The 26230-nt window shown below is 50.6% G+C and overlaps 1 protein-coding gene across 7 annotated transcripts in view; it reads right to left on the bottom strand.

Moving 5' to 3' along the window:
* Nucleotides 1-3583: 3583 nt before the first annotated feature.
* Nucleotides 3584-26230, bottom strand: part of Ndst1 (N-deacetylase and N-sulfotransferase 1) — a 60269-nt gene continuing 37622 nt past the window's right edge. For 6 of the 7 annotated variants that reach the window (XM_040741759.1, XM_040741758.1, XM_013116768.3 and 3 more), the window contains exons 3-15: nt 24777-25271; nt 21884-21971; nt 20405-20559; nt 19478-19663; nt 18593-18721; nt 17757-17939; nt 16428-16524; nt 15057-15180; nt 13361-13535; nt 10368-10538; nt 9846-9955; nt 9002-9104; nt 3584-8385 (exon numbers count right to left, since the gene is read on the bottom strand). In XM_040741759.1, the coding sequence (XP_040597693.1) occupies nt 8266-8385; nt 9002-9104; nt 9846-9955; nt 10368-10538; nt 13361-13535; nt 15057-15180; nt 16428-16524; nt 17757-17939; nt 18593-18721; nt 19478-19663; nt 20405-20559; nt 21884-21971; nt 24777-25271 (2136 nt within the window). In that variant the 3' untranslated portion in view covers nt 3584-8265. Of the gene's footprint in view, nt 8386-9001; nt 9105-9845; nt 9956-10367; nt 10539-13360; nt 13536-15056; nt 15181-16427; nt 16525-17756; nt 17940-18592; nt 18722-19477; nt 19664-20400; nt 20560-21883; nt 21972-24776; nt 25272-26230 lie in introns of those variants that run through there. The other variant, XM_013116770.3, reaches the window with a different exon arrangement.

The raw sequence follows: 26230 nt of genomic DNA, 5'->3' as shown, positions 1-26230 counted from the left end.
AAGTACTGAGAGGGCAGCTCCCAGGAGCAGAGTGCCTGACCAGCAAGTGGGAAGTTCCTTTTATTATTTTCCCACTTCTTTAATGTCCTATCAGCATAGTGTAATGCTGCCTCACATTAACTACAGGCCTCATCTGGTGAGGCGCACAAGTCTTCCAGAAACTGAGCTGAGAGTGCCCCCTGGTGGGCACATCTTAGACCGTAACCCCACACGTACCAAAATTCAGCTTGCTTTCTTCCCTGTTACTCCTAAACACGAAATATTTCAGTGTGTACTTACTATTAGCCCAGGCTGGCCTCAAATTCATGGCAATCCTCTCGCCTCAGCTCCCATGTGCAGGTGTGACAAGCAGGTGTGACATTCTGCTTCAGTATGTACTCTTAACAGTGACCAACTCCTAAATACCAGTATAATAGCCAAAATAAGAGAGCTTAACTTTGAGAGAACACTATTCCCCTAGAGTGAAAAGCCCAGATTCACAGATTGTCCTTCATAGCTAATTATTTAATGGTCCAGGTTCATTTCCCGGGTCACCGGTGAGCCATTACGCAGCCTTGCCATTATTAGATTTTCAGATGGTTACTTGGCAAACTGTCTTGATGAGGACGTATCTCTGGTTTCCTCTTGGGATCTACAATGTTGACTTCACAGGTAGAAAGCCAGGTCCCCAGGGCATCTCATCAGGAGCCCCACAATGTCAGTCTTTTCAATGCTGGTGATTACAGCTCTAATATCCCTGGGAGAGTGGGACCAACGCCAAAGGGAGCTGGCTGGCCCGCAATCACAGTCAGGCTCTTAGCCTAGGGGGTCTTGGCAAGTGTCCAGGACAAATGGCGTAGTCCTCCCCTGGGCCTGCAGAACCCTTCCTAGAAGGAGCCTTAGGGTCAGGTGGAACGCAGCACCAGCCCCTAACACGCCATCCCAAGTCAAGCTGTCTTGAGCCCCCTTTCCTGCTTCTGCTAGAGTTTTGATCCCACAAGTGATGTCTGAGCAGAAGCTAAAGTTCCCTTAGAAAATACCCCTCTAGCCAGGCGTTGGTGGTGCACGCCTTTAGTCCCAGCACTCAGGAGGCAGAGGCAGGCAGATCTTTGTGAGTTCGAGGCCAGCTTGGTCTACGAGAGCTAGTTCCAGGACAGCCTCCAAAGCCACAGAGAAACCCTGTCTCGAAAAACCAAAAAACAAAACAAAACAACCCTCCCCCCCAAAAAAGAAAATACCCCTCTTCCAAGTTTCCTTTACTTCCTCTGGAAGCAGCCATTGTGGTTGTCTTGGTAGGAAACACATTTATATTCCCAGGAAAAACATGCTAACATTCTTGTTACACAAATGGCCACAAAGAAATTGCCTAAGACTTAGAGGCTGAGGCAGTTCGTGTGCATGTGTGCGAATGTGTAGCAGATGCACGTGTCGCTGCCCAGATGTCGGGTGTCATTCTTCAGCTAGCCACCTTTCTTTGGGGGAGGCAGGAGTCTCTCGTTAGCCTAATGGCCAAGTATGCTAGAGCGGCTGGTCTGCAAGCTCCCACCTGTGTGCTTCCCCGTCACTGGAATTGCAAGCTATGCCATCATGACCGGGTCTTTTAGTTGTTTTAAAACGTGGGTTCTGAGGATCACACTCAGGTCCTGGTGCTTGACTTGTCACACCGTATGGGTCCTGGATCACGGGCTGTTCCTGGCACTTGGCTCTTAGGAAACATACTTACCTGTGCTGTTGGTTCTTTGTCAATCTGACGCAAGCTAGAGTCATCTGAGGAGAGGGAACCTCTTTTTTTTTTTTTTTAAAGAGACTTTGGGTATTTTAAAGACTTTGGGACTTTAAATGCTGAAATGTCTGATGTTGTGATTGTAACATTAACATGGTATCTTAGGGACAAGAAAGAAAAGGTTATGCTATAATAGTGATGTGTTTGTATGTCAAGTTTTCAAGTTGGTTAGTTAGCTCTCTTGTCAACTGGAGACAAACTAGAGTCATTTGAGAAAGGAACCTAAATGGAGAAAATGCCCCTACCAGACTGGCCTACAGGCAACCCTCGATAGATGCTTGATGTGTGTCTAGCCTGCTGTAGGTACTGCCACCAGGCCAGTGGCCCTGGGCATATAAGTAGACTGAAGCCAGGAAGATCACTCCTCTTCAGATCCTGCTTCCAGATCCCAGCTTTGAGTCCCTGGCCTGCTTCCCTCAGCGTGTCTGACATAAACCCTTTCCCCCCAAGTTGTTTTTGGTCATGGTGTTTACCGAAACAAGAGAAAACAAACTGGAAAATTACCCTAAGGCTTTCCCAAGGAACTGTGTCCTCCGGAAGCTTGGGCACTTGGTTAACTGGCATTCTGAGGGGGTGGACGCCTCGCTGTCCAGGGTAGAGGGTCTGGTGGATCTCCACTCACTGAGCTGGTGGTATTGTACAACTCTTCCCGTCCCCTCAGAATTTGTACTACTCTTGATTACCCTGCAAACAGCTGAGCAAGGTTTTTCTATTTCAAGGAATCTTAGAATTCCAGAATAGCATGAGAGATGAGGCTGAGACAGAATCAACCTCACCCTTGCTCCAAATACGGCTCGCCAGTCTTTAGCCCGTTCCTGTTAAGTGACTCCGGAAAGTCTGTCTGCTCCTGGCAGCACAGCCTCCAGCCATTCTGGACGACGGTGTCTCATGACCCATGCATGTTACACTTGCTGTCGGCCAGTTTGTTGGAGCTTGGTGTGCTCACCTGGAACCTGGGCTCCCTTCTCCTCCCAGGTGTGTCCAGGACACCTGTCCTCTTTTTCAAGGTGGCGGTTGGCACATTCTCTGGCGTACACTTGGGACCTTGACTCAATGTTCCCAAAGCTTTCTGAGCTTCAGGGAGTTTCTTGAATATACACTCCTTGATCTTACAGAAATTCTGGGTAAGTGGGTTTGGACTAGGTGCCTGGAACGCCCACTTCCCCAGAGGATTCTGGGATTGGGCCTGCAGAGTCTCTCTGCTGGGAAGACTCTGGTCCTCTCTAGGATATTCTCAAGGCATGTCCTCAGTAAGCTGGAAGTGGGGGGGAGGGAGATATGACAACTACTAATTTTTCCTAAGGTTTTCTTGGATAGTGAAGAACCTATAAAACCTTCCATCTCAGTCTGAGTCCCCAGAAGTTTGCTCAAAATGCCTTGTCCATTTGTCCATACCTGCTGGTATCTCTAAAGTCAGGGCCTGGGACATTCTCTAGGTGAGGCCACTAAATCCAACTCAATTCACATCCTAAAAGACAAGGGAACTATCAATCAAAAAGTAAAAGTGGTGTGTCCCCAGTCATGAAAGAAATGAATGGCAGAAACATCTCTAGACTCTGAGGGTCCTCTTGGGACAGTGGGCACGCCTAGCACTGACAACCCTGTGCCCAAAGGCTCTTGGTCATCTATCTGAGACACTGCATGGTTGCCCTGGGGCAGGCCTCTACAGCATCTGAAAAGGCGTTGATTTAGAATGCAGGGGAAATGCGCTGTCCTGACCAAATCAGGATACAAACTGAGCTAGTTTGGGCCATGATGAAAATCTTCCTATCTCCACCTTCCTAGCAGGCAAAAGTCAGACACAAAAACAGGACCAGTATGTACAAACAGAATCCCATTTTATTAGCAGTTAGTTCAAGATTGTACATTAATGGAGGAAAGTTCCCATGTTTAACACAACCCAAAACGGCTGGTTCAAGAGCCCTCTTCAGGTGAGCTGGGTAGCATGCCCTCTGCAACCCCTTCCCACCCCTGCAGGGAAGGGAAACCTCTGCCTGCCTCCCAAGTGTGCCCCCCACCCCACTCAGTTGGCCCTCTTCTCTCCCCAGGAAATAACATGAATTTCATGCACAAATTACAAAAAGAGCCCTCTTGCCCATAAGAAAAGCTAGCTCAGTCATACAAAACCCTTTCCTCTGGTGGCCTCCTCCAGGCCAGGGAGAGAAGAGGGAGAAGTGAACTTCTAGAAACACTGTGGGGAGTCTCCCCTGGCCTTCACGCTGGACCTCAGCAGAGCTGACACACACAGTCATTGCCCCCGGCCTGCTTGGAGCTGGCAAGGGCATCAAGCCCAAAGCCAAACAACCTTGACCCCAGCACTGCATGGAAGGCCTGGAGGTGAGGGATGAGGGGCAAACTCCTAACCTCATTTCACACAGAGTACAGTTAAGTCTTGCATGGACATGTGGGAACCCCTGCTGTAGTCTCCATCTCCTCGTTTTATGGAAGGGGAAGCTGGGGCCTCGGGAGGAAGACTGTCACATGACCACCCACTGTACCCAGTGCTCTCCTCACATCTCAGCTAGAGCAGGAAACTTCCATCTAGCCCTTCCTGTCATAAGCTGAGGGCTTATTCTTGCTCCAGTGCACACGGACCATCTAGAAAGTGAAGACCCCAGAACCACAGACCAGAAGCAGGGACAAAGCCAAAACAAAGACAGAGAGAAGGAAAGACATGGAGAAACACGAATGCTGTGCTCAGCATGGGCAGCCTGGCTCCTCCAAGGTGTACACAATCATTCTGACAACACTGTGTCCACCCTGGCCTCCCTGGGGCAGTTCAACAGGCCACCCCACCCCACAGTGCCCTCAGACCCTCCCAATGTGACGCTGTCCCTTCAGGGAGCCCTTTCCCCTCCTCCAAGCTGGTTTGGCCCTTGCCACAGGTGGCATGCCTTAGGCAGGAGGGAAATGCCACATTAGCACAAAAAATCAAAGTTACCCTTGAAAACATGTGGGTTCGAGGACTAGGAGGAAACAACTGGGTCTGGAATGTGGAACTTCTAAATGACAACAGACCCTCTGGCCTTAAAATAACACCATTTGGGGCCTGGCAGTGGTGGCGCACACCTTTAATGCCAGCACTTGGGAGGCAGAGGCAGGTGGATCTCTGAGTTCAAAGACAGGCTGGTTCACATAGCAATTTCCAGGACAGCCAGAGTTACATGGTGACACCCTGTCTCAAAAACAAACAAACAAAAATGCCATTTTGGACTGGACCTGGTATAAGTGCACACATTTAATCTCAGCTCTTGAGAGTCAAGTGGATCTCTATGAGTTCCAGGGCTAACCTGGTCTACATAGCAAATTCCAGGCTAGCCAAGACTACATAATGAGACCTTGTCTCAAATAAACAAAAACCAAACATTTAAAAAAAATCAGATGGGCAGAGGGAAAACTTTTTAGAATTCAAAGAAACTTTTAAAAATACAATACAATGTTCTTGCCCTGACTAGATCTGACACTAAAACCGGGTATAATTGCTGGGGGGCGGGATAGGGTGGCAGGGACCTTTGGGTACAGACAAGACGGCAGCTGTTAGTGGGTAGGGACTACTGTGGCGCTGGCTGGTTTGGCAGAAAGCCCTTACCTAATCTCAGGGCAACCCGAGGGTAACAGTCTCATGTACCTGCAGCTCAGTTTGAACACACACATGCACAGGGAACAGAAGACAAGCTGGCGAATGCTAACCTCCTTCAGTCCAGATGAAGGTGGCTGGCACTCGCCACCAATCGCCACCAAACACTGGCTGAGGCGGTTCTGAACTTGCTCTGCTCACTGACATGGCTGTGGAGTTCTAGGGTGGGATGGGCCAGCAGCTTACTCCACTGGAAGCACCCGCTGCTCATACATCAGGGTGTGAAAAGGGCCATTTTGACTTCATGCTCTCAGAGGTGCCTGCCCCAGGGAAAGCTCTAGAACCTGGAATGACTGAGGCAGTTGCAGGTGATCTGCACCCATAAGGCAAAGGCTGCTGGTAGAGAGTGTGGAAGGGACAGGGAAACAGCCTGAATAACTGAAAAGAATTCCCTCAAACTTTTTTTTTTAATTTTCCAATGCTTCCAGTCAATCAGTGGACACTCTAGCTGAGAGATCCTAGAACAAACGTATCTGTTTTCCAAGACCCAATGTCTGCAAGCTGGGGCAGAGTCTGGGTCCAGTAGCATGAAGGAACATAGTAGCAGCAATAACCTACAGGCTGAGAGAAGATGGGGGTCTCAGAAGGAAACAGACCACAGACAGTAGCTCCTCTGTCTGCCAGGGTCTCCAACCTGCCAGCTTCCACCTGAGGCCAGAGGCACAGGCTAAGGGAGCTGCAGGCTATACAGGGGCCTCTCCAACCACCCTACCTCAGCTCTCACAGGGTCTCATACAGAGAGTAACTTTCAGAATACAAAAGCCATCCTCACCGATGATGGGAAGTGAGGCTAAGGGCACACGCTGGCCTGTCTCTGAGTCTGGTCCAGCTTGCTGGCAGGGTGTTTGAGCATAGTCAACCCTGTCCTCAGGTACTGTGTAGTGAGCAGTCCACAAGCTCAAGACTCCAATGAGAAACATGACGTGACACAGCTCTACACACCAAAACCACACATGCAGATTCCCCTGAGCATCTCCCACTCTCCACAGCAGTGGAGAGCTCAAGGAGAGACTAGCTCAGAATGAAGACAGCCACCAGGATGGATGAATGCCGGAAGCAAGAGAACACAGCAGGAACAGTGGTGTGCAGGTCTTGGAAGGGGAAGGCTCAAAGGCACCTGGCTGGGAAAGAGTGGTTTGTCCCCATGTCCTGGAATGACCAACGCTGTGACTGAGGGAAAGACAGGAACCTGGAACACAGGAGGGCCCCGAGGGTGGGCTCAGAGGCAGTGTGGTACTGGAAGAGCACTGGGCTCAGAAGCAGTGGCCTGAAGTTAGCTCTCGGCACTGCTTCCAACAGCTCTGTGACATTGACCAAGGCCACCTCCCATTCCTGAACCTACTTTGTGCCCATCTTGGGACCCTTCCAAGCCCAGGGTGTCAGAATGTCCTAGATGCCTGGTGGATACTGAATTGGCAGTTGAGGGGGCAGGGAAAGGCAACCCAAGCTCAGTCACTTCACATTGTTAAAGGCAGTCCCAACCTAGCACCATGTGAGGGGGAGGGGCAGCTCCCACAGCCCAGCTTTTCCCAAACACCCCAGGGCCACTAGGCTTGTAAACCCAGACTTCCTGGAGTTGCTCTTCCTTTCCAGCTTACCGGCTCTGCTCCCTCTGTGGGAGAGGGAAGAGGGACCCTTCAAGCCATCTCCCTGAGGCCTAGACTCTGACATAAACACTCGTCTTTCCTTCCAACTCATTCTCTAGCATTAAGATATGACACCCTTTGAGGCTAGGGCTTGCCACCATTGTGTATGACTGAATTAAAAACAAACCCAACCAAAAAAAATATAATATATATATACACATAATATATATATATATATATATAAAACACAGTGCGACCCCAGCACCCAGGGTATAAACTCTGGCACCAAGAAAAAAAAAACACAAAATATTAAAATACTTTAGCTTCTTAGTATTTGGGAGGTTAAGGGGGTCTCAGGGGACCCTCGGCCACAGGTTGCTGGGCAAAGCAGTGAACAGCAGTCTTGCTAACTCTGCCGTGTCTGCTGGGCCGAGGCGGTGGCTATAAAACGATGTATGTACACGGAGCATGGACACTGGCAGACTCCTGACTCGCCTCAGCCTTTACCACAGGAAACACCACAGTCCCACCCAGGTGAACAAGACAGGGCTAAGGACCATGTCTCTGGGCCCAGTGGCATGGCAGTGGCCCAGGGCCTACAAGTGACCATGAGCAATAGGTGAACACTATAGGGGCCAGAGAGACGCTCCCCCAAAGGGGAGATGAGATGTGATACTATCAACCCAAATGCAGAGGTCATATGTCCTCTCAAGATGGCCACCCTCACCTCCAATCCAGAGTGCATCTGGGCACCCCGCTAAACCCTGGCAGAGCCTGGCTCAAAACCCTCAAGGACATGCCCAGTTTTTCTCCCTAGTTGGGCGAAAGGCCCAGCTGCACTCTTCTCCCTTACTGTCTGGAGGACAGGGAAATATGGCAGCTAATACTGAGGGGACACCCTGCTGGAGCAGGGAGAGGTGTAACAAAGGAACGGGCAGGAGGAGCGGTAAAACACAGTGAGGGACAGGAGAGAGTCTCCAGGACTCCTCCTACCAGGGAATGACCTTCCACCACCAGAAGTGGTCTTCCCAGGCAGGGAAGCTGCGAACGGAATGGACCTCTGGTACCAGAGAGGTCCGTAGGCCACACATCCAGCAGCGGATGCTCTGAGGCGCTTGCAGACCTGCCTGGACTTCAGGCCCCGATGGGCCTCAGCAGAGTATTGCTCGTTGCTTTTGGCTGGGCGGGCCCAGTGCCCTTCTCCGCAGGTCAGTCTGGCTCAGTGTGAGGCAGGACATCCCTGCTAACGCAAGCGTTCTGTCTGGCTGTGGTGGCCGAGGCTACCTGGTGTTCTGGAGGTCTTCCCGCAGCCAGGTGGGCAGTGTCTGGCCCATCTTATACAGCAGCTTAGAGAGCTCGATGTTGTGGTCCCGGTAGTAATCCTTTAGGAAGGCTCGGGACTGCAGTGGGAAGACAGCTTAGGTCAGAGATGACATGTCAGCATGAGCATGACCCCCTCCATAACACCACTCTGTCTTATTCCAATCCTCTTCCAAAAAGAAGCCTCCAGAGAAAATGCTCATGGGGGAGCACCAAAACCCAGTGCCCAAGGTCAAACCCATGGAGAAAAAGGGAGCATTCATCAAAACTACAGGAAGAGGAAAACAAGACAAGATACAATCTGTGGCCTTCCCTGAATGTGCTTTCATGCAATGTTCTCCCTATAGAGTGGCCTGTTTCTCCTTTCCTAGGTCCAAATCCTGTGGCGTGGTCCCTAACTCTACATTCAATCCTGTAACCACCCCTTGTGTCGGCACCCCTGCCTTGGACTATGCTTTCTATTGTGTGGAAGCCATGCATAGCATCTGCTACCCTTGCTAAAAGATAATAAACACATACTTGACAAAACCAATGCTGACCTCCTGGGCCCAAACCCTATTTCCTTGTCTATGAAATGACTACTGTGAAAGAGGTTCCAAGGCCACTGTCATAGTCAAGAGCAAAGGTTTAAAGGCCTCCCCCAAGAGGGAACCCTCCCACTCCGCCTACTGTCATGGGACTACAGCCCCCACTTACATCCAAGTCCATCTCTGGATATTTCCGTCCCTTGCTTTTGCCCAAACACTTGGTTTTTCCTCCTTCAAGCAGTTGGCACCAAAATCCTTTCTTTGGGTCAAACCTGAAGAGGTTGGAAACCTATGGGTGAGTAGTCTGGTCTCCCTCCTCAGGGCCATGTCCTTGTCCCAGTGTGCAGGGAGTCTCTCTTCTCCACTCACTCAGTGTGAACAGGCAGACTGACACTTGCCATCTGTAGTCAAGTGTTGCCTTGGGCACACCATCTTTCTCCCAGAAAAAGCACCTCCATGTTCTAAGACATTGTGGTCCAGGCTGAGGAGCTTCAGTTCCTCCTATAATCCCTGTGGACTCTTCCCAGTCCCATAGAGTCCTGTGAGACATTCTCTGAGCAATCCTTAATGGTGCAGAATGGGTTTTCCCAATAGATAGATAGATAGATTAGATAGATAGATAGATAGATAGATAGATAGATAGATAGATAGATAGACAGACAGACAGACAGACAGACAGACAGACAGACAGACAGACAGACAGACAGGCAGACATAGATCGATCAATCTATCTATCTATCTTGGTTTTTTGAGACAGGGTTTCTTTGGGTAGCTTTGGAGGCTGTCCTGGAACTTGCTTTGTAGACCAGGCTGGCCTCAAACTCACAGAGATCTGCCTACCTCTCTGCCTCCCGAATGCTGGGATTAAAGGCATGTGCCACCACCACCCAGTGAACCCAAGATTTCTTTAGCCCCCAAATTTCAAGATGGTAGCAACCACATAGAAAACACATGTTATATTCCAAGCAAGGGCCAGGGAAATTGCGTAATGCAAAGACCAAGGCAACACTTACGCCAAGGTTTTGTGGTAGTCAACGGTGCTGGTCACCCCGAGGAATTTCTGCACCGAATCCATCACTTTGGCAGGTTCTGTTCGCAGCAGTTTGCCATCCAAAACAAGGATCTGGAGACAAGGAAAGGGAGAAAGGCTATCTGGACTTGCTTTTGTCCCAGTGGCAAACTGCCCTCGCCCACTGCAGCAGGAATGGCCTGGCTGCGAACACAGTGCCCTGAACATCTAGAGAGCACCCCCTACTCCTGACATCCTCTACAAGGTACCCCTGCTCACTGCCAGCTACCCCACCTTACTCTCTCCCAGAGTTTAAGGGATCGGCAAAGCTGGCATCCCTGCTCCTCACATCCCTACAGTGTACTGACTGCAGCCACCAGCTTCAAGACTTCTCTAAAAGACATCCTGTGATCTAACCCTGCTGACCCTCCACCACCACACCCTGGCTCCTAGCCCCCCACAAGGCTTTCCAGGTCCCCTTAAACTAAAGCCACTCCTTTCTCCAAGAGGCAGGGCAGACAGCTACCTGGTTGGCATGGAAGGCGCTGAGCCAGCGTTCAATATGAGTGGCATACCAGCCAGGGACCAGGCAACGGTTCTGGAGGGCACGCAGCTTTGAGGATGCATCAGGGCCAGCCGTGATCACCTCGTGGAAGGTGTACTTTAGGGCCACTGGGTCATCGTGGGCTCTCTGGTGCTGCAGGCAAGGGAAGAAGATGGGTGTGTCACAGATAGACAGAAGCAAGTGGGTGACCTGGGCTGATGTCCTGGTTCTGCCTCACTGCTTTAGCCTCAGAGTCATCAACTCCAGAGCCCCGAGTTCTACAACTTTTGCAAGGTAGGAGATACACTACACCAGCATCCCAAATGCTCTTCATTGGCATAGTCCCTGAGACTCCTGATGCTCCAGGAACCTGCAAACCAGCAAGTACTAACATCAATGTGGCTTTCTTCCCATTGACTCTTATTTCTTGAGACAGTCTCATAATATCCAGGATGGCCTCAAATTTACTGTGTATAGCGGAGGATGGCCTTGTGACCTTGAACTTCTGATTCTCTGACCTCTGCATTCTGAGCACTAAGAGTACAGGCATGTGTCACCACATCTAGTTTTGTGCAGTGCAGAGACCAAACCCAGAACCGTATGCATGCCAGGCACGCATTCTACCAACTGAGCTACAACCCCAGCCCCCATTTCTACAACCATTTACTAAAACCCAAACAAGGAAACGCTTGACATGATCTTTATAAAATGGAAAACCAGAACCAGTTGCTACATAAAACACAACCATAGTCTCAAAAGCCAGCTAGAGGGAAATACCTGCTCCAAGTCCTGCATTCAAAGCCCCCGTCCTTGCTGAAACAGAGTGTTACTTACTAGAAAGGACATAAGAGTCTCCTCCACCAAAAGCAAAATTATCCTTGATAGACACTGGATGAACTGACAGAAATCACTGAAGGGGGAAACGTCAGGGTGACCCACCTGTAATCTGTAAGCCATCAGCAGATCTCAGAGTCAGAGGTCAGACACTTGTCCATGCTAACTGACCCTGCGCATCACTGAGAATCAATGCACAGCCCAGGGCAGGGCGGATAGGGCAGTAATGTATATAAATGTATAGACAACCTCTACTACTCCTGACTTTTTGAAGACAGTCCAGCTCCCTTCCTCTCCTCCCAGTATCTTCTTATATCCTCCTAGAATGAAGCAGCCTCTTTCTCCTTATGACACTTGCTCCCGTGATCATGGACAGGAAAAATAATTAGGCCTTAGGTTTATAAGACATGCATTCAAAGTGCCACATGTGATGGTGAATCTTAGTTGTCAACTTGATGTAATCTGTATCAACTAACTGGCAAGCAGCATGAGGGATCTTCTTGATCAGGTTATCTAAAGTGGGAAGACCCACCCTAAATGTAAGCAGCACCTCCCAGTGGCAGCCTTGATAAAAAGAGCTGGAAGAACAAGGCTTGGCTTTTGCATATCTGTTGTCACTCTCATTGGCAAGTCCATCTACTCTGTTACTGCTGCTGCTACTGTTGCTGCGGTCCTTCCCTTATATCAGAACTCAACTTCTGGCTTCCAAATGTGAACTGAAGACTAGCAGCTCTCCAGCAATCCTGCAGGCCTTCAGTGACAGACTGGGATTGCTGAGTTCTCAGCCACTCCACTGTGTGACAGTCACTATTAGTCTACTCAGACTCTATCATGTAGCACATCCAATAAATCCTTTATATACATATTTGTTCTGTAAGTTCTGTTTCTTTCGAGAACTCCAGTATACCACATGAAAACCTGTGTAAAGGAGCCCTGTATACACACACACACACACACACACACACACACACACACACACACACACACACACCCTTGTCTGCTTTCTAGAAAACCACTGTGCCCTTCAAGGGAGGCAGCACAGTTGTTTTGTCATGAGTACTGACTCATGGGAGCAGCCCTCTAGCCATCCATGCTTTGCTGGAGCGGTTGTACCCACAGAGGAAGGAGACTACCTGCTGCCCTCTGGACTTCCCATAAAGATGAGGCCCCTGGGAATGGCAAGACAATGTATAAACCAGCATCCTAGAGAACAAGAAAAAGAGGGCTCCTCACCACTGCAGGCTCAGGATGAGAGTTCTAAGGGATCAGAAGAAGAGAGGAACCCTGTACGCTACACAGGATTCAGCAAGGCCCAGGAAGCAGTCACTACAGCATTAGGTGAGGAGGGTCAGAAGGTGGCAGAGACCCACTGAAAGTGGCTAGGCAGGAAGAAGCTTCCCAAGCCCGGACAGTGAACTTCCCAGGTAACCAAAGGCTGAGGCCCACAGCATGAAGGTCAAACCAATCTGATGGCTTGATGCAGGCAGACCAGGAAAGTAGCCTCAGGCACAAGGCCACTCAGACACAGTGCTTGCAGCATGGCATATTCCCAAGAAAGAGCAGGAAGACAGGAGAGGAAACCCCTCCTAGTCCCATGCCAGGATGAGAAGCACTCCCATGAGCCCCGTGGAGTGCATGCTGAAGTCGAGTCAGGAACAGAAACTCCAGAAGCCCTGGAGTACTCACCTGCAATGGCAATAGGGAGGTCTCTGTCTGCAGCTCGTGTGGCAGCCCAGGTGGGAGCTGCCTTCCTAGACCCCAAAAGAGGGATTCATCCTGCCTGAGTCCCCGCTCCCAGCTACCCCTCATGGGTAGGAAACCCTAGCAAGCATAACCCAGATGGCTGCTTTTGGGGTCTAGGCTGTCTCTAAGTCCACTCAGCTTTTGCCTCTTAGGGCTGTCAGGAGTCCAAGACAGGACCCATGTGAAGCCTGGAGTGGGCGGCTACAGAAGATGATATTTGGCACCAATTCTGCCTGTCACCACCACCAGGCCAGAAGCACCACAGAGGGAGGACTATTGTCCCCCATCACATGCCAGGCGACGTGTCCAGGGCCAAAGCCAGCGGTGCTTCTTCAGTGCTGGTGAGTAAATGTATGCAGATCCACACCCTACTCAGGACACAGGTCCAGCTCACTCACCTGGTACCAGGAATAAGCTCGGTCGGCCGGATTGATGAGGATGGTGAGGATCTTGGCCTTGGGCAACAGGGTAGCTGCCCGCCGTGGTGCCACTTCTGAATCAAAGTAGTTGGCACTTTTCTCAAAGTAGAAGTCAGAGGTGGTGTTGGAGGGAATAGGGAAGAACTCCATGTACCTGTAGGAAGTCCAGGGGCAGAGCTCAAGGCCAAATCTCATAATCCAGGGGACCCAGGAAGGCAGTGTGACAGGGTGGGGGTCGCTAAGGTAGAACTTCCTCAAAAACGAAACAAGGCACACTGCCCCAACCAGACTGCCTCTGATGGGGTCTTGGGGAGGAACTGCCACTTGGAAGTCTCCTATTCCAAATTCATTTCTTTTCTGGTGAGCATCATAGACTCAAATGCCTGGAGAGAGAACTGTGCATCTCCACAAATAACCTGCTGGCCCTGACCTCTCTGTCTCTGGGGACAAGCTAGGCTCAGAGTGACTCCAGGCAGGACAAATCCAAGGAGATGATGTCCTCTGCCACCTCTGGGCCTGGGATGGCATTTCCAGTCACCCTTTGCCACACGTACCCTCTCTCTAGACTGCTGTGAATGAGCACAGCTTCCTACCCACACAGAACAGACCTTTGTGGAGATACTGAAAAGTAAACAAAGTGCATATCTCTTCAGTAGTCCCAAGGGCTTTAAAACAGAATCCCCTAGGACCTACAGACCTTCGTACCCCACCGCAGACCTACCTATAAAACCAAAGTCCTGGCAATGGGGCTAAGAAGTCAGCCTAACTTTCTCCATCTCTAATACCGTGTTTCCTAAGCTTGTAGTATCCAGCAACCAACTCCTTAACCATCCTGGGAACAGCATCCACACAGCTACCCACCATCCACATGTGAGTGTGTGGTGGGGCACCCTGTAGGCCAGGCAGAATGACACATATTTCCTTTCTAAGATCCCAAACACACTGGCTTATACTAAGACATCTGGCCACAAGGATTTTAGGTAAGAGGATACACTTGTTAAAAATATAGAATGAAAGAAGGATAAACATGGACAGATGATAAATGACAAATGAAAGAAAACAATGTGGGAAAAAATAGCAAAAGGCAAACACAGAGGCCCATAATCTCCGCACCCAGGGAACCCACTAATTAATAACACATAATAGCAGAGCATGCTCACAGGAGCCTTATAAAGGCAGGAAAGATACAAATGGAAAAACTGGAGAGTAACAGCAGCCCATGTTAGCCCCTATACAGTGCCCTCGGGAAAGTTCTGGTGGAAAGTTTGATTCTACTGCCCCTAGAGAGCTCCTAGATGCCCACAGGAACCCCTCTTCCTGTAGTTGGCCATGAGCATAGGAAAAGCCAGTCAGAATAACCTACTGTCACTAACTGGCTTGTCAGATGGGTGCAACCCTCCCTGCGTGAGGACTCTAGGTTCCTGTGCAGTCAGGGAGGGGCTGGATGCCCACTCCAGCTAGCTCTGACCCTGAGCAAAGGGCTTCCTCATCCAGTGTCCTGTTTGTCACAACAATGTTGCAACATGACTCAACGGTCACTGAGCCTTGTCCCTGTTTACAGGAATTTCAGCTGCGTGTGAGCAAGCACCAGCTGCTTCCTGCTGTGGCCACAATGGCCACTCCAGCTGGCTCCATGATGGCCTTCCTGTCCTGCTGGAGACAGAAGGCCACTTACCAGTCGATGCCTTTGTGATAGTTGTGGCCATTAAAAAACTGGATCTCCTCAAAGGTCTCGGAGCTGGGGTAGTTGCTGCTGAGGTCCGGGTGCATGCCCAGGAACAGGTAGAGGGCCGTAGTGCCTATGAGAGTGGGGGCAGCTGAGACCTCAGCCCAGCCCCCAACAAGACAAGAGAACATTCTGGGCCTGTCTTCCCTAGTCACTGGGGGAGCCTGGGAAAATCCCTTCCCTTCGGGAGTCTTAGTGCCCTCATGAGTATTAATAAAATGTGCACTAGATGCAGTCTATTCATGATCATTGGTCGCTGTAACCCTTCCAGAGACCATGCATCATTACACCGTTCTTCATCACTAAACAAGGACTTGACCTCAGAAGCTTTCTTGCCAACACACTCCCAGCCCAGGTACTTGCTATCTCCTCAGTCTCAGAACGAGGTGCTTCCTGCTGTCTTTTCTAGCTCTGGACCCCGGCATGGGAACCTGGTAACAGCCTAGGACAGGAAGCACCAACCCTCCAGGTCTGTTCATGGAGAACTCTTGGGTCTCTTCACTTCTTGTTACTGCTGTTTGTTTGCTCACTTTGCGTTTTGACAGGGTCCTGATATGTAACACAGGCTACTTCAAACTCATGGTCTGCCTGCTTCAGCTTTCTGAGCGCGGGACTGACAGGCATGGGGCATGATGTCAACTCTCCAGAAGTCAGGACGCCCAGGCCCGCTAGCCCTTCGTGCTGGTGCCTCCCCATCATGTCCCCTTCCTCTTCTTTGAGAGGACCGTTTGTTCATTCTCCAGGGGCTCTCTGTGACAGCACATTCAGGGGGACACTCTCAAGTCTGGTGACTGCAAAGCTTCAGAGTCACAGAGATCAGGTCTCAAGACCCGGAACTATCACTTCCCAACCCTAACGCCAAAAGTCACTTCACTTCTGCGCCCCTGTGCTTGTCTATAAAAAAGGAACATCCACCTGCCCTCACAGAACTGAGTGGATGGCAAATGTCTAGCTATCGTGCCCATGCATCTTTCTGACAGACATGACTAATTGATCAGCCCTCTCTGCGCTGACCCAGTTTTGCCTGGCACTGCTCAAATTTGCAAAGTAGGTGCTCTAGACATCCTGCCTTGTCTCAGAGGCTCCTAGGAGGGTGTCAGAGATGTTCTCCGAGGCTGTGGTTCAAAATAAATGCCACATTTCCCTCTGCTCTCCACCCCCACAATGACAGGCAATTCATAGGTGTCCCCATGTTGCCCCCATTTCTGGTAAAAGGAGATTGAATATTTAAGACTGAGACCTGATCAAGATGGTCCCCAGAATTCTGTGGCTGAGATAACAGGCAGTGGGGGAAGCTGGGTCAAGGGTCAAGAGACCTGCCTGTTTTCTGGGGGCCAATGATGAGAAGCTTTGGGAAGCGGTCACATGTCTTCTCCTTAGACCAGATGTCTTTGTGGCGTTTGTCCTCACAAGGATCCTAAAACAGCAATGGAGAGGATATGAGGGAGGCCTGAGATCCACGAATGAACTCCCTCTACATGTGGCTGTGTTTGTTTGTTTGAAACCAGGGTCTCACTATGTAACCCTGGCTGGCCTGAAAGTCACTATTAAACTAGGCTGGCCTCAAACTCACAGAGATCTATCCGACTCTGCCTCCCTCCCAAGTGCTGAGCTAAAGGCATGCACCCACGCCCAGCTCTTGCTGAATCCTCAACTCCCAACACCACTCTGTAACAGACAGGGACCATTTCTGGTTAGTGTTACAATCCCATCAGGCCTGGAAAACGGTCAGCTATGTGCTCATCACTAACAGGAACTCACAAGAACTTGTTGACTTTAACTGCACAAGCTTTGCCTGAATCCAGGGTTCAGCAAGCTTTCCCTGTGGGAAATGTTTAGTAAACACTGTAGGCTTACAGTACTCTCTGTCTCTGCTGCAGTGACACAAAAGTGGCACAGACAGATACACAAGAAGCGTGACTGGGTGCCAACAAAACTTTCTTTATGAAGACAGACCACAAGCCAGACTTGGCCCAGAAGTAAGTGTGTGGATCCCTGGCCTGAGTCTAGCTTTTGCCTCCAGTTTTTAGTAGTCCAGGTATAGATTTTCCCTAGGACTACCCTAAACTTTCCCTCAGCCCCTTTACCAGTAGCTCAGAGCCTGCTGCAGTTGAAGGAGATGGCATGAGTGGCCACTAGGCAGGGCAGACACTAGTCTTACCCCAAGTTTTCTGGTCTTGGATTTTTTTTTAAATGTGCACTGGTGTTTTTGTCAGCACATATGTCTGTATAAGAGTGCTGGGTCCCCTGGAACTGGAATCACAGACAGTTGTGAGCTGCCATGTGGGCACTGGGAATTGGCCAGGGTCCTCTAGAAGAGTAGCCAGTGCTCTTAACCACTGAGCCATTTCTCCAGCCCTTACCCACAGTTGCTAAAGGCTCTTTTCCAAGGCTGTGTATGAATGTGCATGCGCACAGGTTTATGGGTAGGGATGAGGCATAGACAGTGTGTACACACATTGCACCTATGCATGCCCAGGAGTGTGCTCACACTGCTGAAGGAGTGTGAAGTGTGATGACTGAGCCTGAGCCCACGCCTGAGCCCACGCCTAGAGCCCACGCCTGAGCCCACACCTGAGCCCACGCCTGAGCACATGCCAGGAACAGAAAGTATGTTACTGTAGCAAGGCACCTTGCCACTCTGCCCACCTGCCACAGTGGGTCCTTCTCCTCAGAGAAGATCTGGAAGTACTTCTGGGCCAGCTGCACGGGGGGCAGCGTCTGCAGCCTCAGGTTGGTCCAAGAGTGCAGAAAGCGCACCAGGTGCTTGAAGGTGTACAGCCCCAGGCGGTCATTTCCATAATTGGACAAGTGAGTCATGAAGATGCTGATCTGTGCCGGGGAAGGGCGAGAGAGGTGAGGCGGGCTCAGGTTCTGAGTCACCCTTACCCCACCTGTGACTGGTCACTGATACCAGGGCAAGGTACACTGGGACTATCCACAAAATGTGTGACCTTGAGCTGTGTTCAGCCGAGGAAAACCCAGGTCTAACTGACGTTACAGGCCTAGGGTAGGAAGCTGGCCTGGGCAGGAGCTATTTGCATTGTTTTATAAATCAGGACAGGGAGTGTACATAGAATATGAGGAGTATGCAGTCCACAGGCTGAGAATAACACACACATTGCTCATTTTACAATGTTAGAATAGTTGGTTCCACCTTACGAATAAGAAAAGAGAGGCCCAGAAAAGTTCAAGTGAAATGTGTACGTGTGCACATGTTCACACATACACACACAGAGAATAGAAAGAGACCACAATAAGCGCTAACATTTCAATATAGAAGTGCACAATTACAAAAGAGGAAAACCAGTGCTTTTGTCTGGGTCACACAGAGGAGCCCAGCGCCACAACTGGACAGTGGACCTTCCAGTTTCCAGGCTCCCATGACAATCTGCCCATTCTTCCCCAGCTCAGGAAGCCTCCTGAGTTACAGAAAGACTGTCTGCACCCCTCCCCGTACCAGCCCTGGGCTGCAGAGCACTCACAGGATTAAGGAGCACGGTGAGGAAGAGCTCGCCCCCATTGATGATCTTGTCCAGCTCACTGGAGCCTCCAGGGTACTCATTGTAGAAGATGGTATGTGTGAAAAGGCCACAGGTCTGCCGAGGGAGGACCTGAGAGGGAGCAGTAGAGGGACCATGGTATCTCCAGCCATGGTCCAGAAAGGAAGGTTGCTTCCTCAGGAGAAGGGCTGGGCCTCCTCAGAAAGATGCTCCCCTATGAGGCCACATAACCCCCACTCCTGGGAGTGCTTGCCCGGGGCTCTGCAGCCTGTAATATTCCCCAGGTGAACCACTGCCCTTGCCTTATACGTCACTGCTATTCTCTACACAAAACAAACAGGTCCAAAAGTAGCATGGGAGTCTCTGACATGACACTGCAGGCAGTGCCAGAGCCTCAGCTAGTGTACTAATAGTCACAAACTGATGTAACTGCGAGTTGTCTGTCTTCCTTCGGAAACAAGGCTCTAAGAACAGGGGATGAATGAGCATGTCTTATAACTACCTCATGCCCAGAGTTAACACAAATCCCAGGGCCAGCCTGGGCTATGAGACCCTGTCTCAAAATAAATAAAGAGAGGGAAAAAGGGAGGGAGGGAGAGAGGGAGGGAGGGTAGGACAAAGAGGAAGGAAGGAAGGAAGGAAGGAAGGAAGGAAGGAAGGAAGGAAGGAAGGAAGGAAGGAAGGAAGGGTCCTTGATCCTGTCACAGAAGCTAAGGACGGCAATCTGCCCTTCCTATGATGGAGCCTCTAAGGCAGAACAGCAGCAGAAACTTGCCCACACCCCTAAGTCAGCCAGCTGCAGCCACGCCTCCCAGAAGTGTGTAGCCCCATAACGACAATGCCCGCCATGGCCCTCCAGCCACTTGCCATGATGCCGTTGTGAATGAAGCCACGGCGGTAGCGGGCAGGCTTCAGATGGGGGTACTCCTCTGTGCTGGTCACACGGATGTTCCAAACCTGCTTCCAGGCCTCGTACAGCTGCACATGCACGGGGTACACACCAGAGTGGTGGGGCGCCACTGCATACCCCATGTCTGTGGGAATGCCGTGCTCCTGGAGAGAGGATGACCAGGCAAGATGAGAACGGAGGTCTTTCCCTTTGGACCCTGTTTTTCTTTTATAGAACAGAAGACAAAAGCCAAAGGCTACAATGGCAGGGCATGTGGTCTGAACCTGTAGGTACAGATGGGGAAACTGAGGCCTGGAACAGAAAGGGAGGGACTCAGAATCTCAAAGCGAGTGACTAGCAGAATGTAGGCTGGAGTGTCCTGACTCTCATTCAGCACACATGCCTGGCACCTAGCTCAGGACTCACATTCCTGCTGTCTCCTGGTGGCCAGTGTGTCCCGGCTGGTCTCTTGAGCATCTCTCTTTTCCTATGGACCTCTGCGAGCTCTCCAGAGGTCCCATCCTGCCTAGAGGCAGGAGTCTGAGCCCAGGAAACGAACAGGCCTCAGTGTGAGTCCTCGGGTGACCTTGAGCTTCAGTTTCTTTTATTCGGGTTTTTGGTTTTTGTTGTTTTGAGAAAGGTTCTCATGTAGCCCAGGCTGGCCTCTGCCTCCCAGTGGCTGGGATTCCAGCCATGCAGCACCAAGCCCAGTGAGTTTTAGCTTCTTGTCTCTAAAGAGGGACTGCCCTCTGGAGGTGTCTGGGAGACGGGAGCTACCAAGGCAGCTCACCCCAGGCCCTGGCACAGAAGCAGATCTATCAGACTGACTGCAACAGTACTGAGAGACCAGTGAATCCCAGTCCAGCCCTGTACCCCCGGGCTGTGCCATAGGGAATCTTACTCACGACAGCGAACTTCTTGTTCAGGGCCATCTGCTCAGCCAGCACAGACTGGTTGTGGAACAGGTGAGGCTGCATGTGGCTCCACATGTGGGGGAACCACCAGAACTCTTTCACATAGGACAGCAGCAGATCGTCCCCAGAATCCTCAGCGTCGGTGCCTATGACAGTGACATAGCGGTCAGCACAGCTGGCTGGCTGGCAGCCCTCCAACCCCGCCCCTGACTACACATGGAATATTCAGCCATGGGCCACCTAGAAGCTGTGTGGAGGAGTCAACTGAGCTTTGGCACAGGAGACACAAGTCTAGTCTGGAATGCCCTTGCCTTGATAAGTGGCTTAGGCACACTATCTCCTCTGTGGGCTCTTGGTGTTTAAAGTCAACAATGCCAAGTGTTTCTTCTGTCTCTTACATGCTTACTCTTGTCCTATTCCAATGACGCAAACTGGGCACATGCCCTTTTGCCCACTAGCCTGCAGAAGCTCTGGGTGGATACAGGAGGCTTGAACCTGTGTCTCAGAGGTACGACTACAGCCCCTCTGATGTGCTAAGGGCTGAGAACACAAAGTGCAGTAGCGCACTCTCGGGTACCTTTGGGTCATCTTGCACACTTTCAACCTCAACCTATTGCTGACTACGGTGGTCCTGCCTAGAGCTGCAGAAGCTAGCTGTCCTCACTGAGGACTGTAGGCCTCAATCAGCTCAGGCCTGTTCCCTGTCGTTTGCCCAGCATGTGAGGGACCTGGAAGCGCCCTCAACCTCATCCCTGCTACTGCAAACAGGATACTGGTGGTCATGGTGGGGAGGGACATCATTCGTGCTTTCACTTTCTATGCTATGTACTTCCATAACATAGCTCAGCGATGAAACAGCCAAGCCTTGCATCCTGAGTTCAATCCCCAGGATCCACACAGTGGGAGGAGAAAACCAACCCTCAAGTTGCCCTCTGACCTCCACACGCTATGGCAATATGAGCACAAACATATGCATACACACGGCAAATTAAAATGTAATGAAAGCTTTTTTTCCCCCTGAGACAGGGTTTCTCTGTATAACAGCCCTGGCTGTCCTAGAACTTGCTTTGTAGACCAGGCTGGCCTCAAACTCAGAGATCTGCCTGCCTCTGCCTCCAGAGTGCTGGGATCAAAGGCATGCACCACTATCATCTGTTAACCATTTTTTTTATTCAACTAATATCTTTTATAAGTAGAAATCATTCTGAAAGGTAAGGATGAGGAGGAGACAGGAGAAAGAAGATACATAAGCTAAGACTGCACAGGCTGCCAGGCATATGGAAACCTTCTTGCTGTTACAATATTGTCCCCAAATGCCCTCTCCTGGGATGTCCCTGTGGACCATGAACTCTGGAGTCACTTCCCATCCCCACCCAGTATATCTGGTGCCCTCGTAACAGCAATTGGGGGAAGGAGTGCTGGGAGAAGCCCAAGAGGTTGTACGGAGGGCATGGGTAAACCACCACGTACCTGTGTGGAAGAATTTCCCTGAGTAGCCCAGGTTGAAGGTGAAGTTTGGGATGTGTGTACGAAGTTCATTCTGTGTATCAAACAGGGCCTAGGACAGGCAGAGGAGAGGTAGCAGTGAGGGGGCGGGGTCAGGTCAGGCTCCTCCCATCGAACACATGAAGGGTATTCTCTTAGAACAGGACCCGACACAGGGCTGGCGACACAGGGCTGGTGACGTATTTCTGTGACAGAGCATCTGCCTCACACCTGCCCCCCACGATGCAAATGTTGGGCCCTTGCTCCAATGCTAGGAACATCAAGCAGATGACAGCAGGGCTCAGCCACAAGGAACTATCTCAGGATGAGCTCGAGGGGCAGCCCAGGCTGCACACCTAAGAAGCCAGCCCCCTGCCACCTCCTACACCAGATGCTATCTGGCTTGAAAAGCCCTGAGCTCCAGCCTGGCTCAGCAATGCATGCCTGAAGAGCTGTTGAATTTCTCTAGGCCTTAACTACAAAAGGGGACCAGATCTCTGTCCTCATGGGGCTCTTCAGACAAGTGAGATTGTTCGGTCTGTAAAACTGCATAACTTAAGATAGAAAAGTGGTGAAGTGTGAGAGTTGCAGTCATTTCTGCAGTCACTGAAACCACGAGCACCAACGTCTTCACATGAAGAATTTTTCCTCTACGGGGGGGGGGAATGCAAGACCAGATCAAAGGATCCTGGCCCTTCCAAGGACAAACTCTGTGCTGTGTGCCAGTGTTCCTGTGTGAACACATCTAGCACCCTTGGAATCTCATGGTAGAGGCTGACATCTAGGTTAGGACTGTACCGCTCACACAGCTTTGAGGAAACTTCCGGGAGCCCACTTTCAGGCAGGACTGTTACCTCGGGCGTCTAACCAAGTCTACTCACTGCCTGACAGACACATGATCCAGCCATGTGGCCTGAGGCAAGCTGTTCCATCTCCCTGAGCCACAGTGGCCTTCTCTGTAAAAGGGGACTCATACCTCTTCGCCAGCGGCTGTGAAGATCCAGTGAGGTAACACTTAGACAGCTGAGCACAGATCAACACTAATCAAACCCCAGATAAGCAAATTCTGCTGGGACTACAGAAACTACACCGTATGGCCAGAACGGCACAAGCTAATGAGGTGACAGTGACGGTTCTGAAGGAAAGTCAGCTGACAGCTGTGCTTAGTACTAAAGTGGAAACTGCTCTGCCTTTCTGACTCAGAAGGACGCTAAAGGGGAAGGGCCTGCCAAGGAAGCACTTGCCGTCTGCCCTGAGTCCAGTGTGTGAATACAGGGGTCTAGTTTTCTACAAGCATAGATAGCTCTTTGCTGTTGCACTGCCTCTCCCTCAGAAACGGGGGAAAGGAGTCAGGCCTGGTAACACATGTCCATAACCCCAGCATTCAGGAAGAAAAGGATGGAGGACCAAGAGTTCAAGGTCAACCTGGGCTACATGAAAATGCATCCAAAAGAAAAAAAACAGGGGGAAGGGGAGTGCTAAAAGCTAGGCAGAGTATTTAGGAGGCTGAGGCTCCAGACTAGCCTAGGCTTCAGTATGCAACCCTGGACAATGCTCACAGAGGACATGGCAAGCCTGGTTGCCACAGTCTCTCAGGCATTCCCTTGTTCATGCAGTGAGGACCTAGGCTACATGGATAGAAGCCTGGACCACTGAAGAGTTGTCAAGCAAGCAACAGGGTCATCTGCTTTGCTGCGGTTGGTTACGGCATTGCATGAAGATAGATGATGGTAGGAGGGCTCAACCGGAGTGAGCTTTATCTTCAACAGAACACTTGAGAAGTGTCAGGGGCAGCATTGTGCATAAAAGCAGATCAGTACTGCCTAGGTCTGCTGTGGCAAGTAGGGGAGGGAGGAGCTGACATGCCCTTCCCCCGCCTCAGCCAGGCACCACTGTGTAAGCCTAGTGGAGCCAACAGCCTGAGCCCCTCCCTGGCAGTCTCCCTTACTTGAGGCTTAATGATGGGATGAGACTTTCCCAAGTCACCTAGTCAGTCACAATCCACCATGCTCCTCTTGGCACAGTTCATTTCTGAGCAGGACAAGGCCACAACCCCAGAGGTTTCTAGACCTTAGGCCAGTCCTGCCAGAGGTTTCAAGTTCAGGAAGACAACACCAACGTGTCTGCAGTGCTCAGGCGGAGTGCCTGCCACACTATCCAAAGCCTCTTGTAGCATCAAAGCGATCTGGGTCTGGTGCTAATACACCTCTAGCCCTGTTAATCTCCCGAGAGAGGGCACCAGTCAGCAGGCAGAAGCTCCAGGGACTTAATCCCCTGTTTTGTCTCCATCTGCTTTATTGTTGTTTGTCCTCTGTGGTGGCAACCCACACTGATGCCCTGACTCTAGCGTGCTGCCTCCTCTGCAAAGTCTCCAGTAAGATCCATGACTAAAGGACAACTGTAGCTTAAAGACTGGCCTCTGGCACACTTCTTTCTTGACAGCTCACATGTGTATGCAAGCCTGTGTTTCCAAGGAGCTTCCACAAACAATTTGGTAAATGGCTCCAGAATTCAACATCAGCATCCCACTATCCACATACAGTGGTTAAGACACACTGTGCATGTGACTTGGGATCTTATCCTGAAGAATCTTGTGGGAGCTCTGATAACCACTATCGTTTTTGAAGCATTAAAATCACACCTGGGTTAAAAGGCAGATTACAACCCTGGCCAGATATTTTTTGTTTCTGCCTGGGTCTCTTCCTCCTGAACTCCAGAGTACACATGCAAAATCTCTCCATATTTAGCACTTCATAGATGCCTCTTGCACACAGTTAGAAAGCAAATGGCTGAAGTGGGGACCAATGAGGCTACAAATAACAGCAAAGAGGCCCAGATGGGGGTGTGGCCCAATGAGGTATTCCAAGACTCTCCTTACCTTCACATCCTCCACCTTCATGCGTGTGCCTTCCTTGCCCACAAAAATGTCATCGATGTCCACCAGGATGTATCGGTCCAAAGGCAGTGAGAGGCGCTTCCCTGTGAGGAAGGCCACAGCATCCACGAAGACAAGCTTATGCAGCCAAAAGTTGAGATTGTTGCCAAACAGCACACGCTGGATGCCGTCATGGAGGCCCAGGTCCTGAACCACAGTAGCATGCAGTGCAGCATGCAAGCCCGCATCTGCACCCAGGTGTGGGATGGACTCGGAGGAGCGCGTCTTGGCCAGCAGTACTGGTTCATAGGTCGAGTGATTGGACTGGAACACAGTCCAATCCTCGCCAGGCAGCACACCCTTCTCCACCTCACTGGGCCGCGTCACATAGAGCAGTGGGGACTTGGGGTTGATGCTGCAGTCCTTTAGGCCCAGGTTCGAATGCAGGAAAAGAGGGAAGCCTTTGAGCTGTGCACTCAGCAAGCTGTTCTCATTGGCCTACAGCAGTGTGGGGTAGGAGAACAGCTGTCAGGCACAGGTGAGAACAGCAATGTCAACAATATTTACAACTTCACAAGAACTACCATATCCCTCACTGAATACACACAGAGACACAGACACACACACAGACAACATACACAGCACATGTATGCACATAAATATACAAATACAGACACAGATCTACATAAATAGACACAGATGTGCACAGGCATAGACACAGACACACACACACACACACACACACACACACACACACACACACACACACACACACACACAAAGGCCGCCCTCCCACACAGAAAGGCAGCTCTCTTGCTCACTGGCCACCACTGATCGTGATATGATCTTTACCTCCTTCCCCCTCCTGGGACATACTTGCTGCTGCCCCCATTCCCTGTACTCCCTGTACTCCCTCTCTTCCTCCCTGGTCTCACCACTCCTTCATGCTCTCCCTCACCCTTCCAGACAGCTGACTCTAGACACAGCACATTTGTCTTGTCCCTATACTGGTTCTAACTATCAACTCCTCTGGGGCTGGTAAACTCCTGTTTATCTTCAAAACTGAACACATAAACCTGCTTCTTGCACTGGCCTCCCTGGGGCCATGGCAAAGCCTTAGCTGCTGCCCTGGGTTCAGAGGCTCCCTCCTACCAGCCTCTGCCTACTTGAAAACAAGGCTATATTTCCTATTTTGGATCCCTGACACCCACAGGAACACACATTCATTTGATGAGCAACTATTTTTAAGAATGAAAGAGGAACAGATAGCTGCCGATACCTAGCACCTGATAGCTGTGGGTTCCAGGGTTAATTTATCAGTCTACAGTTACTTACTGTACCAGACATTATAATAAGTATTTAATGAGATATAGTGAGAGAAAAAAGACAGACAGGAAACTGTGTAAAGTGAGAAAAGCAGATGTGACCTCTCTCTCCTCTGAGTCAAGCAGGAAGGA

The sequence above is a fragment of the Mesocricetus auratus genome, unplaced genomic scaffold (genome assembly GCF_017639785.1).
Source record: "Mesocricetus auratus isolate SY011 unplaced genomic scaffold, BCM_Maur_2.0 Super-Scaffold_6730, whole genome shotgun sequence".
NCBI classification, from domain to species: domain Eukaryota; kingdom Metazoa; phylum Chordata; class Mammalia; order Rodentia; family Cricetidae; genus Mesocricetus; species Mesocricetus auratus.
The sequence above is the reverse complement of the archived record's forward strand: the minus strand, read 5'-3'. Positions and strand labels throughout refer to the sequence as shown.